The 14,500-nt window shown below is 37.7% G+C and overlaps 1 protein-coding gene across 5 annotated transcripts in view; it reads right to left on the bottom strand.

Annotated features, from left to right (window-relative positions):
* Window positions 1-5,214: 5,214 nt before the first annotated feature.
* cwf19l2 (CWF19 like cell cycle control factor 2) overlaps window positions 5,215-14,500 on the bottom strand; it is an 89,635-nt gene continuing 80,349 nt past the window's right edge. For 4 of the 5 annotated variants that reach the window (XM_016992657.2, XM_062974597.1, XM_062974599.1 and 1 more), the window contains 2 exons: window positions 8,088-8,189; window positions 5,215-7,504 (listed from right to left, as the gene is read on the bottom strand). In XM_016992657.2, coding sequence (XP_016848146.2) covers window positions 7,364-7,504; window positions 8,088-8,189 — 243 coding nt within the window. In that variant the 3' untranslated portion in view covers window positions 5,215-7,363. Of the gene's footprint in view, window positions 7,505-7,984; window positions 8,190-14,500 lie in introns of all 5 variants that reach the window. The other variant, XR_010004066.1, reaches the window with a different exon arrangement.

A 14,500-nucleotide genomic window follows, 5' to 3' on the forward strand; every position in this document is an offset into this window, starting at 1 on the left:
ATCCAGTTCAAAGCAGATACTGTGGATTATCTGATTTAATCATCTGGATTATATGGCAGTATAGAAGGGGCCACAGAATGATGCAAATCCAATAACCGTGTAATAACATTTAGTCATGCCCAGACACATCCAGTATGCAATTCTCATACAAAGCCCACAAGCAGGACCTGGACAGAGTAGCACCCTCCAAGCAGTTTATAATTAGATATATCTAGGGATGTCAAACCCCAACTATTTCATCCTTGAACCTGAGGAAGAAATAGATGAATAATTAAGATATTTTCTTTCTACTACAGAAGATAATGAATGTTCTGCAATATTCTCCCTCTATTTTGAGCTTTTGTGGCTGCCGAAACCTCTCTGCCATCTATCTTATTCTGCCTTGGTCAGACCACACCTGGAATACTGTGTCCAGTTCTGGGCACCACAATTGAAGGGAGATGTTGACAAGCTAGAAAGTGTCCAGAGGAGAGCGACTCAAATGATCAAGAGTCTGGAGAACAAAAAAAAATCTACTTTATTTAATGGTAATTTACCTTTTTTTAAAAAAAATTCCAAACATGCCAATAGCTTCCAAATAGTATGAAAAGTGGACATTACATTGGCAGACCTGTATGCTATTTTCCATTGCACGAGTCATTTCTACACCACACACACCCTCCTTTAATGCTTATGAATCATCTCACTCTTGGGATGCTAATACAAAAACTAGAAAACCATGGAACTGCATCAATTGATTTTTTTTAAGTTTTCCAGATCAGAATAAAATGATGATTGAAACCCAACATGCCCTTTGATAATAGCCACAGGTAAAGTTCTGATACATTAAATGTTAACCATTTTGATTTGAATTACCTAGGAAAAAAAGATCCCTTCAAATCTCAGTTGGTGAATTAATAAATGGCTCCAAGTTGTATTTATGAAAAATCACATGTGCTTGCAGTTGCTCATCTTGTCCATCTCTATAGCTCAGCATGACTAGACTGGATTATGCAAAGCTATTTTAAAAGGGTATTTTCAAGAAATCCTACCAAAAAAACCCTGATTTATAGAATTCTTCCTTCCACCAAGGCTGTATCTACACTGCCCTATAATCCCAGGATCTGATCCCAGATCATCTTCTTTGAGCCGGATTATATGAGTCTACACTATCAGATAATCTGGAATAAACAGATAATCTGGAATCAGATCCTGGGATATAGGACATATATAGTCCAGATTATCAAAGCAGAGAAACCAGATGTTCTGCTTTGAACTGGATTATATGTGTCTACACTGCCAGATAATCTGTTTCAAAGCAGATAATCTGGATTTTATATGACAGTGTAGAAGGGGCCAGAGTGCACTGAAGATGACACACCCAAGCAGCTACAGCAGGCTTTTTGTTGGTTTTTTGCTTGAGTTTGCAGGGAATACAATATTTTGTCTTCTCTTTTCATCTCCTTCCCATTGCATTAAGTGAACAGAACTGTATCTATAGTTTGAAGTAAATGGGAGGAAAGGGGGAAAGTGGGGGAAGAGAAACTGGGGCTGGATCTATAGTGCCATATACAGTAGAGTCTCGCGTATCCAAGCTAAACGGGCCAGCAGAAACTTGGATAAACGAATATCTTTGATAATAAGGAGGGATTAAGGAAAAGCCTATTAAACATCAAATTAGGTTATGATTTTACAAATTAAGCACTGAAACTTCATGTGATACAACAAATTTGACAGAAAAAGCAGTTCAATACGCAGTAATGTTATGTTGTAGTTACTGTATGAGTTTAGCACCAAAATATCACGATATATTGAAAACATTGACTACAAAAATGGCTTGGATAATCCAGAAACTTGGATAAGTGAGGCTTGGATAAGTGAGACTCTACTGTAATTCAGATTGTCAAATCACCTTATCATCTTTGAACTGGATTATATGAGGCTGGATCTACATCTGAAAGTAGTAAACTAGTTTGTAGGTGCAGTTACCTTGACTGGAAGTAGTACCTCAGGCCACTTCCACAGTTGAATAAATCCCACATTTTCTGCTCCTCCGCCCCAGCCAATCTCTCAAGCTGGGATGGCATCCCTGGATCCCAGGGGCCAGGAATGTAAATAATGGGCAGCCTTCTGTGGGAAAGATCCATAAAGAGGAAGGCGAAGAGGCGGAGAAGACAGAGCTGGTTGGCCATGAATCAGCCCGAGAAGGCCTTGGTTCTCCCCCCACTTCCTTAGTAGGTCTGCTTTTAATATAAACCACTTTGAGTCTTCTTTGTGGAGAGAAAAGCAGGACATTATTATTTTAAACCGGGGGAAGAAGGGGGGGAAAGCACAAGGTTTATTATGCTTCTTCTTTGTAATACTAGACTTACCATACAATGTATTATATCTGTGCCAACGCATGATGTATCATTTTAGGAACAGGACAGGTAAGTGACCTTTTAATATATTAAACAGAAAGACACATTTCAGATGGTATAGCTCCAGGAGAGGTTTACTGCCTTAATGGATTATACTGAAATCCTCATAACAATAATCAGCTGATAGAAAATGCTCACAGAAAGCCTGAGGCAGAGCATCTTGTTGGACTAGCTTTGCAGAGCCAGTTCTTGCTTCCAACAGATCAAAGATCTTGGCATGCATTTTTTTATCTTTTCATATTCACTATATATTTATTTCTAAAGTTACTATTATCTAGTCAGTGTCTTTGGGATGAATTGTGGTTATAAATTTAAAACATGTTGATGGTGTCATTTTGAATGTGTAACAAAGTAAATTAGGCCTTCAGTATCTGTGGGGGGTTGGTTCCAAAATCCATGGATGCTCTAGTCTTATTATATATAAAGGCATAGTAAAATGGTGTCCCTTAGACAAAATAGCAAACTCAAGGTATGGATGGTGGAATCTATAGATGCAGGATCTGTATAGGAGAAATAGCAACTGTATCATGTCTTGGCCTAACATTTGCAGTTGCACTGAACAAAGTAGATTAGCTCTGCTGGAGATCAGAACACAGCAAGATAACATTTCCAGCCCCTTCCCATCAGTGGTTTGTGGTGCAACAAGGAATTGTGGCACAGGTCCTACTCCTGTTCTTTGCAGTCTTGCTCAGTGGCAGGATGGGGTTGGAAATGTCACCTTGTTGTGTCCTTATTGTCAGCAGAATAGATCTCCTTCACTCACTGCATCTGCTTGCTATTAAGGTAGGTTTGGAAGAAGGCATTTGTAATCAATCATGTCAACAATTACATAAATGTGAACAGGAATACTATGCATTTACAAATGCCTAAGAAAAGTTTACACATTCATAGCTGCTCAAGAGAATGCCAACCAATTTTTAAGTTTAGATACCACATAGTAATGAACATTTCCTCCGGAAAGGCAAGAGCCAAAGGTGATTCACCAGTATCAATAATTGGTCTGTTCTTAGAGTACCACTGGATTTCCCCCCTCCTCTGTTTCATTTTAAGTCAGGTTGGAAAGTTATCAGACTGGAGATAAGAGAATTAGCACAAGGTTGTCAAACCTGTGGCTTCAAAAGATCAATTTGTCTGTGGGGAAAATAAAATTGGAGTTACATGCCAAAGGAATAATTGGTTATTTTGTCATGGCTATAGGAGTTGCAGAAGGTAAATAGTCTGAAAAAGAAGTAACAATCAGAAGAGACAATTAATAGTGCAGCATCTAACTGCGCCTTGATCTTTCTGCCAAGCCAAGTGTTTGAGAATGTTTTCCCTTTAAAATCAGTATGGCCCTGACAGCTATTGCAGCCAGCAAGAATGTCCATTTATTGGATGACGCATCCCATGCAGGAAGAAAGAAGGACAAGAACCTCCCTCTGTTAAGATCCTTGTTCACACTGTGTACTCAGAGAGGACTATCCTAAATGTCAAGACCTAGCCCAGAATAACAGTTTGCAAAACCTCAGCAACATCCCTTGGTTTAGGGCTTTGTGTGAATATTTCCCAGGAATTTACCCCAAGGAAGACAGGCTAATTGATATAACAATGAATCTATTTACCAAATGGAAAGGTTAACAGATGCAGCAAAAAAATAACTGAGATGGACAAATTGACAATGTCAATCAAAAAGAAATCCTTGACCAATTTCAATAACTGGGACATGTTTATCACCTTTTACACCAAAAATGGGAACAAAATCCTGCTATTGCTTTTCTGACCTAGAAGAGTGTTATTAAAAGTAGAAAGGTGGCTATAGAGTGATCCTTTAAGGCAGTGGTTCCCAAGCTTTTTTTGACCAGGGCCCACTTTGACCAGGGCTCTCTCTCCAACATTACTACCAAAAGGGTTACGAATCAGTTTTTGGTCAACTTTAGATTCAGTTTGGTTATTTGGGGTGCTGATTCAGAAAATTACATTGGCTAGACCACATCAGCTCTAGTTTCTGATACAGAACATATGTCATCCAGAAGTCGCCATCTGCTCACCCACAGGAAACCGTATTTAATAATCTAGAGCCATGGACCTTATTTTAGGTCTCATGACCCACAGGTTGGGAACCACTGCTTTAAGGAAATAGAAACATGAGAAATTTAAACCGACAGGCAGAGGGTGTGAGGTGTATAGGTTCGTTTTTAAATGTTGTATGTGTAGGATGTGTTTAATACGGGGATTTTGTGAGATTGTAGTGGTTAGGATTTTTTTTAAGATTCATTTTTATATTGTAGATTCATGTTTATATTAAGAAAAATGGTTTAGTGGACAGGATATTGTCCTTTTTTGGTGTAATTTGTTTCTTTGTATATGTCTGTTGGTCTGTATGATGGAAGGATTTCTTATTTGACTAAAATATAATTAAAATAACTTGTTGAATGTACCTGCAAAAACTGCATTTCATTTTTAATAGGATTATAGAGAATTTGGTTTTCGCATCCAATTCAGGGTGTCAGATTACAACTTAATGAACTATCACTTAAGCACTGTAGAAAATATGTTTCCCTTAAGAAATAACGTAACATGTTCACTAAATTGTGCCAAAAATACTAGATTCAAATCCATAAGTTGACCCCGAAAAAAAAGGTGTGTGTGTGGGGGGGGGGGGGGGGATAACGAGTTGAAAGCTGACTTTTTTTACTTTGACTGATTCATAGAATAGACTGTTGCAATATGTGATCACAGCAGCTAGACTGCTTTATGCGCAGAAATGGAAGAACTCAGCAGCACCAACAACAGAAGATAATAATAATAATAATAATAATAATAATAATAATAATAATAATAATAATAATAATAATATTTATTTATACCCAGCCCCCTTTTCGAAGGGACTCGGTGTGGCTTACAGCAATCAATAGATACAAAATAACAGAAGCAATAGTTAAAAACAATAACCAATTATCACCACCTAGAATTAAAACATAGTAATAAATGAAGATGAGCACCAACCCCCAGAGTCGGACATGACTGGACTTAACGTCAGGGGAAACCTTTACCTTTACCTTAATAAAACATTAATAAATAACATTTTTAAAACTATTTACTCCCTAAAACAATATAAATATAAACACCATTTAACCAGTCTGTTCCTGCTGTCAAATTATCTAGCATTATGTTCTAATAAACAATTCCAATCCTGTCCGACAATTAAGTCATACTCTAGCCATTATCACAGGCTTTTTTAAACAGCCAAGTTTTTAACTCTTTCCTGAATATTAAAAGAGTAGGTGCTTGTCCAAACTTGATTATACACATACAGCCATCTAAAGGGTCATATTTCAGACATATTTAGAAAGGTCAATGTACATTTTAGTATATCCTTAACTAGATGTTAACTATATATATATCTTTCACCAAATAAATGATTGAAATGCTGAGGCTTACATTCAGTGTCTGGAATGTCTTAATGTTAAAACAGAAATTCAGGTTCAATGTCCCCTATCTTAAAATCTGAAATGCTCCAAAATCCAAAACTGAGCACATGGGTGGCTGAGATAGTGACAGCTTTGCTTTCTGATTTAAAATGTTGCATATATTCTCCTCAGAATATTCTATATAAGATATATATTAAGTACAAATTAATTTTGTGATCAGATATGGGCCCCACCTCCCAGGGGTCACATTATGTATACGTAAAGATTCCAAAATCCCCTCCCCGCAAAAACAATTCAAAATATTTCTGGTCTGAAACATTTCAGGTAAGAGATACTTAATCTGTACTCGTTCTTAAGTGAAAAACAGATTAATATGCTTCACTGAGAGCTGGTAGATAGATTTGATGTTATTTCCTGTGCCATTAAACATGCTGCATTCAGGAACTTCTTAGGGAAAGGAATTTGTTTAGAAGATTTTGTTGTGTCTCTATCTTTAAAAGACTATGAGAGAAGCGGTGACACTGTAGCCTTTGGAAATTCTGTGATCTTCCTCCTTGCTGGATAGGACAACTGAGATATCCCAAGAGTTACCTTGGTTTATACGCATTTATTTTGGCTACATTTAAAACAAAACAAGTATTCCCAAACCTTCTCTCTAAGGACAATGCCAGGAATTTCCTCCCACTGGGAAATTCCTGGCTTTTTAAATTACTACTCAAGGCCAAACTATTCCCAAATATTTCACAAGATTCTATTACTGTAAATACCTCTTTGCTTTTCATGAACTCTTATTTGATAGACAGCCTTCCCACTGATCTTGTTCTTCTGTGGATTAGGCTTCCTAATATGGAATGCTGCGTGTTAGGCCAACACAGGTAGGAATATTTTCAAATAACCCACCTGTTACCTTCTGTGCAGACACAAAAATCAAAAGAACTCCACTGATATAGAAAGGGTAAAACAAATGTGAATAAATGTACTTTGTTGCTGTTGTATGCTTTCAAGTACTTTCCCACTTAGGCCTCCAAATATAGGCAGCCCTCGAGCTACAGACATCCAGGCAAAGACTAACAAGAAAAAAATTGATGGCTGAATGGGGAAGGATGAGGGGAAAAAAGCACTAAAATGGAGCAGGAATTAAGTTGTCTCTAACTAATCCTTGCTAAACTGGGCACTTGTCAACAATAAAGTATTGAATTAAAAGCTCATGGCACTGTTGTCTACACAAACAAAGTTCAATCTACATAATGTAACTGGCAAATAGTATAGATGGCAGCAGGAATAATTGTAAACACATTTTGCATCAATTTCATTAAGGATTTAATTTTCCATTTGTGACATTGAAAATGGACATAATTCATAGTTAGGTTTCTTAAGGTTGTTTAAAAGAACTATCCCCCTACTTTTTGCCTTTAAAAGTGTTCATAAAAAGTAGGAAAATATCCACGTCATCTTTAATATGAGCTTCTCTGCAAGGAGGATGAATTTAATGGCTTGTGATAGTTTCCTGGCAAATCCAGCTAGTGTAAATGTCAAAGTATTGTTTCTGCATCTTCACTCTTTGCTTTTGGTGAAGTCAAACGGTTTCCATCTCTGAGCAAACTGCAGCACCTTCTTCCTCTGGTCCTCAAAGTTCTCCCGCAGTCCTTTTCTCCAAAGCCTGGGCTCCAAATCCAGCATGCCACCAATGATTTCCTTTCAAAGTAAGAGACACACAACAGAAGATTACTGCTTTCTGATTTTAACTAACCTGAAAAACTCGCAGCTATCCAAAAAAGGGATTGTAAAATGGGAAGGGATTGAGCATTTTAAGCTTCGCATTGTACAGGTGATTCACACACTTGGGCACAACTTGAAAATGTACCATGCAATTCCCACAAGGAGCATGTGGGTGGAGTGGGAACATGAGATTTGAATAAAAACACCCCTCCCTCCCCTGAAACCCCATCTATTATGTTCTCAATTCTATTTGGCCAAGAAAGACAATCAAGTTATCCCATAAATCCATTACTGGGGTTTTTACACACACAATATGGATCTTGTTAACAGAAATTAAGCCCTATACCTTTGAGCAAACTGATATTTCTACTTTTGCCTTTTCACAGAGAGAAGCTAGTGTCAGACAGATTAGATACATAGTACAACTCAGTTACGTATATATCATATTGGTCTTACATGTCTTAAAGTATGCAATAAAATTGCCATGCCTATTCAGCCTAAACTTCTCATCGTATGCCTTGTGTCCACATCACAGAACATTAGCTGTTCACTTCAATACCTTTCCAAAATAAATAGGGAACTTGTGTTGATCTTCAATGACATGAGCAAAGCCTCCTTGGAGACCAAAATCCACAGAAAAGTAGGGCAAACCTTTTGGAACCTAAACACAAGAAACCAAAAGTGTGTTATTTATTTTCTGCCATTTAAAAGAGTATCCAAGATCTATTTACAAGTCTTTCAAGATGTTACAACATCTTGCTTACCATTGCTGCTTATACTTATACACACTTCTTTTTCATGTAACATTTTTGTCTGCACCTTTTTAAATAAATCAATGACATTTTCATTGTTAACACCCCTCATCTCCACCCCTATCACCCTTCCCCCTTGACCACATATTTACCCTGTATCTTTATCTTTAACCATGCACACAATTCCCTTAATTTCTGTACAATATTTACATTGGCTACACCTCTTTCTATCCATTCTATATATGTTTTCCATTTATTTTTAATTTCTTCTGTTTTATCGTTCTGTGTATTCCCCCTCCCAAATTACATATGCTATAATTTCAGATTGGACCTGATCATAAATATTCCAATTTTCTTTAGTCCATATTGTTTCATTTTTCCATCCCCAGGCTATTACAGCTTGTCCTGCTCGAATTGTCATTTTGAGCAGTTCTTGTTCTTTTGTGATAATCTTGTTATTCCCTAACACTCCCATTAATATGAATTCTACATTCACTTTGAACAGTATATTAAATAGTTCTTCCAATTTTTCAACTTTATTCCAAAAAATGTCGACTTTTGAACATTCCCACAACATGGGTATACCAACCTTTGCTTATACCACAATGCTAACACATTAGACTTATCAGTTTTATTTTACATGAGAGTTTAGCTGAGGTCCTATACCATTTTAATAAGAACTTTATTTCCAATTATTTCTATTTTTTCCATTTTAATTTTTTGATTTCCTTCATTAGGCTCTTTATTGTTTGACTTGTCAGTCGCCCTTCTTTCTGCCATTTAGTTTGTATTGTCTTTATCATATATTCACCGTCCTTGACCATTAGCTTGTATATTAGTCCTGCTAATCCTTTCTCTAGTTTCTGTATTTGTTTAGGCCTATTTACACGTTTACAGATATAATATTTCAATATTTTATGCCACTTAGGAATTTTCAGTGTGAAAACATAGTATCGTACAATGCTAGACAAGAGTAACCTTTTTCAAAAACACATTCTAGTATTTTCATGCTGGGAAAATACTAGAAGGATGAACATTGAGGAATGCATGTCCTGATAATATGATGACTTCCCAGGGATGCCAAGTGCTTATTTTGTTAAGTATTGACTTAACAAACACAAGAGGGAAGAATTTGAAACACAAGAACTCAAACCAAGCATGACTACAACATAAGTTGTTTCAAAATGACCAATCTTGTGCTCGTACATAAATAGCCTGTTTCCTCAAATTTTCAGGACCAATAATGAATGTTCTGCAGCATTGCTAGATCAATGCCAAAATGCCACTGATATGAACACTAAACAACAACTATGGATTCAGACCACTGAACTACAGAACACAAAGCCCCTTATGTAGCAAAGTTTACATCTTACGGATGACTGAGGCTGAGTGTTGTTTATGCACGGGGAGAGGCATCTAGGGGTAATCATTTGAAACTCTTCTTTCAAGTGGTAAGTTTCATTCATGTGCCATTCGTGGTTGCAGAAAGCGATTTCAAATTGGGTCCATCTTTCTGAAATACCCTGTAAGCTAATCTATGTTATGAATTACTCAAATTTTTATTCAGGTCTGTATTTCTAGTTATTTTCTTTGATTACTTGTCAAATGTACAGGCAGTTAGCACTTTCATGTTTAATATGTGTTTGGAATATTATGCATTGTTTCTATCCTTTGTTTGAGGATTGTGAATTTATTATGGCCTTAATATTATATAAGAACTTGTGATTTGAAGGCCAACAGTAAAAATAAAAACATTATCACCCTAACCACGACCAACAATAACACTACTGTTGGCAAAAAAAGTTTTTTGAATTCTTTTCACAACCTCTTTGAAGCCTGGAAAAATATATGGCTTTCAATTGAAATCTTTCCGCAGACAGAAGAAGCCCTTCCATTCAAGAATATGAAGCTTGGAACAATTCACACACAGAGGTTTTTTGTATACATCACACCAAACAAGAAACAGCTGGTAAACATTTCACATAACAGAGACTTGGATCTCTTTTAGAGCGATTGACATTTAGGGCGATTGACTGGCTAAAACTCTTTCTTTTCTCAAAAATTCTCCAGGGTTTGGCAGTTGATGGTTTGTAGACCAACACTAGATCACAGAACACCTCTTAAGAGTAACACTTGTATAAACAATACACCAAAACCATGAGCTTCAAAGAGTTTAAGCTTCCCCTTATTCAGATTTCCAAGCTTTTTCGTATTTCTTTGACAATAAAGGCTGCAATTGCGATGATGATGATGATACTCCATATGTAATGACGATGGTGCTGCTGCAATAATTACACTATATAAAGAGCAAAAGATTTTACTTTGACGAATATCCACAAGAGAGATTATGAACATGAGTGGAACACCAATGTAGCATAGAAAATGTAAAAGGTACTAGTATTTTTTTGCACTTACTGAAATGTGAAAGAGTGATAGTCTATTAAATGAACATTTATGTTTTTGAGAATGTGAGGAATCCTTGAAAAAAGATTTAAAGGTAAGAATGCATGGAGATTCAAGCTCCTTGATACCAAACCTTTATCTGCAGAAATACAGAAAGCCATACTATGGCCTCAAGCGGGATGAATATCATTGCTCCAAATCAGGGGTCCCCAAACTTTTTAAACGGGGACAGTTCATGGACCCTCAAACCGTTGGAGGGCCAGACTATAGTTTAAAAAAAACTATGAACACTGCACATATCTTATTTTGAAGTAAAAAAATAAAATGGGAACAAATACAGCCTCAATGATAATAATCATAATCATAATAATAAAGAGGGTTGGAAGAGACCCCTTGGGCCATTTAGTCCAACCCCCATCTGCCTTTGTGCACCAAAGGCACAAACAAAGCACCCCTGACAGATGGCCACCCAGCCTCAATATTGTTAATAATGACAACAACAACAACAACAACAATAATAATATTAATAATATACATCACACAGTCCTAAACGCTTGGGAAGTGTTTGACTTCTGATTTTGTGATATGAACTCCAGCATATATATCTCACTTGCTGTGCCATACTGTGTCTTTGTGTCAATAATAATAATAATAATAATAATAATAATAATAATAATAATAATAATAATAAAGAGGGTTGGAAGAGACCCCTTGGCCCATTTAGTCCAGCCCTCTTCTGCCTTTGTGCATCAAAAGCACTAGCAAAGTGCCCCTTAATAATTAATTAATTATTAATTAAATGATAATTAAAATTCCATTATAAACAAGCAAAGCTTTGGAATGAGTGCACCAGGAGAGGGAGGAGGCGGGAAAGGCGCACACCTTTCCCTCCTCCCTCGCGCTACACGCGCCTTCCTCGGTGGAGGAGGAGGGAGCCACCACTGCGGATAAATTGCTTTGATGGGCCGCATGTGGCCCCCGGGCCGTAGTTTGGGGACCCTGCTCCAAATAATTCATAATGACTGGTAAATACTCCAAAAGAACTCCAAAGCATGCTTTGCTTGTTGATGTGCAAATCAGGACCAGTGTTTGTGCATCAGAGTTTAATATTTAAGGAATACGCTGCCTCAGCTATGTGAGAAGTATATGTCAGCAATCCTTTCTCAGTATTTCTTCCCCAAATCACAATTTTAAATTTTTTCATAAAATAGATTTCAGCACTATATTCTTATAGTCAATTTTGTGCAGCAGACTCAAGAGTAGGGAGTAATCAGAAAAAAATAAGAATATCAAGAGGAAGGAAAAGAAGCATCGAGATGTTTTATGTTTGAAACACTTTGAAATCTAGTTTTGCACTATAAAATGATAACAAGCATCATTATGCTTTTATATGCTAGTTCTGACTGTTTTGAAAACCACAAGATCTCCTTGTGCTAAGAATATGAAAGCAATGTTAAATAAGTTATATACAATAACACAGCTATTTTCTTCTCCTGCTGAAAAACAAATGGAATAAAATGTAAATGAGGAAGAAAGCTTTTAAACAGCAGCTGTAAAGATGAATCTATATAATAGAAAATCTCAGCAGTGAAAGCTAAGATTGAGACTCTTTTTTGTTTATTCTTAAACCAGAATGAGACCATCTCTCACTTGAAAATGAAGGGCAAGGGAGGTATAGGGAGACAATTTTCAAAAGATATTGAACTATTAGCTAGACTCAATAAGTATCCTGAAACAGCAGAAACTAGGAAAAAAGAAAAGATAGAGAAATAAAACAATTTAAAGCAGTCTTTTTGCACAATAGAACCTGTTCAGTTGTACATGATGATGCCTCTAGATTTCAAGATACTGTTCTACATTCCCTAGTTGTCTATCAATTGTATACGTTGACCTCTTTGTGGTTGAAAAGGAGGCTGTAAATGACTAAGCAAAGGCACCCTCTTAAGTAGATAATCGTTTTAATTATTCATCCCATGTAATTCCAAGGAAAGCAGTGCAATTTTAAGTAGATGTACTAGTCTTGTCCTTTTCTATAGAATAGCTATTTGTTTCTGCTTGTTTCGTTCGTATGTCCCCATTTTCGAGTGCTGCTTCCGGAAATGGGGCCTTTTCGAATGAGCCGTATCATTCTTTCATCCGAATGAACAAAAATTTTGTCCCATTGGCCAACATGGGAGGGATTCCCACGCTCCCCTTCCCCTCAGGCACTTGGCCTCCTCGGCACTTGCCTGCAAGTCCTGGCAATCGCGGGATCTTTGAGCCTGCAGGCCACACACACACACCACACACACACACACATACTCAAAGAGCCCGCAACTGCCAGGACTTGCAGATGAGTGCCGAGAGCCTAAGAGGTGCTCTGCACTCAGAGGCGGTCCAACCATAAGGCGAAATAGGCATTTGCCTGTGGCGCCATCGTCCCGGGGGCACCATCGTCCTGGGAGGAGGGCACCACTCTCCACCTCCTTCTCTTTCGAGCCTTCCGGCCAGCGCAAACCCACCTTCGCACCACGCAAGCCCACCTTTGGGGCCTTCAGAGATTGTGAGGTCTGTAGGAACTTGGAAGCTAGGTATGTGGGGTTTAGATATCTGTAGAAGGTCCAGGGTGGGAGAAAGAACTTTTCTTTGAAGCAGGTGTGAATGTTGTAATTAATCACCTTGATTAGCATTTAATGGCCCTGTGGCTTCAAGGCCTGGCTTCTTCTTGCCTGGGAGAATCTTTTTTTGGGAGGAGTTAGCTGTCCCTGATTGTTTACTGTCTGGATTTCTTCTGTTTTCAGAGTGTTGTTCTTTATTTATTGTCCTGATTTTAGAGGTTTTTTTTTAATACTGAGGGCTATCTGGGTTATCTAAGTCCACACTGCCCTATATCCCTGTTCAATGTTTAGTGCTAAATTTGCAAATATAGTAATTCCTACATAACATTACCATGTATTGAACTGCTTTTTCTATTGATTTGTTGTAAAACATGATGTTTTGGTGCTTAATTTTTAAAATCATAATGTAATTTGATGTTTTATAGGCTTTTCCTTTATACTTCCTTATTATCCAACATTTTCGCTTATCCAACGCTTTTATTTTTCAGTGATTGGTTTGGGGGGGCGCCAAAATTCTGTTCGCCTACACTTGAAAAATACCTAGGGCCGGCTCTGTCTGCACTCCACTCGGCGCTCAGCTGCAAGCCCTGGCAGTCACAGGCGCCTTGGGCCCAGAGGCCACACACACACTCTCTTAAAGAGTCTCTTTCCAAATTACTGTGTGTTGAAAAGTACAGGGGGGGGGGCTTGCTACCCTTTTAAAAAGATAGTGGCACCTGAAGAAGAACCAAGGGCTGCAAAAACATCATCAATGAGCCTTCAGTGACAGAGGTTTATCCCACCAACCCTAACAACTCAAATGAATACTGGAGAGCACCTGAGGATCTGTGAAATGGTGAGACCGTCTAGCCCTAAAACTGAGGGGAAGGGGAGCATGGGAAGCCTGCCCATTGCTGCCAATGGGACAAAAATCAGGCGACCAGTTACCATTCCCACTTTCTTTTCATTTCACTGCTTTTTCCATTTGGAGAGGGTTCTCCCATATCATGCCAAACAAATGAACGGCATGAAACAAAAACACAAAGACACCAATGAGACAAATTGCAGGCCCATGACTAATAGGTACTGCTCAAGCAAGACTTACTCAATGGAACTTTCATTTGAGCTAGGTTGCAACTGCACTGTAGAATTAATTCAGTTCAACCCCTATAATTGTCATAACTCCACACTATGGGATCCTGGGATTTGTAGATTTATGAAGTTTTTAGCCTTCTCTGTCA

Source organism: Anolis carolinensis, chromosome 3 (genome assembly GCF_035594765.1).
Source record: "Anolis carolinensis isolate JA03-04 chromosome 3, rAnoCar3.1.pri, whole genome shotgun sequence".
Taxonomy (NCBI): Eukaryota; Metazoa; Chordata; class Lepidosauria; order Squamata; family Dactyloidae; genus Anolis; species Anolis carolinensis.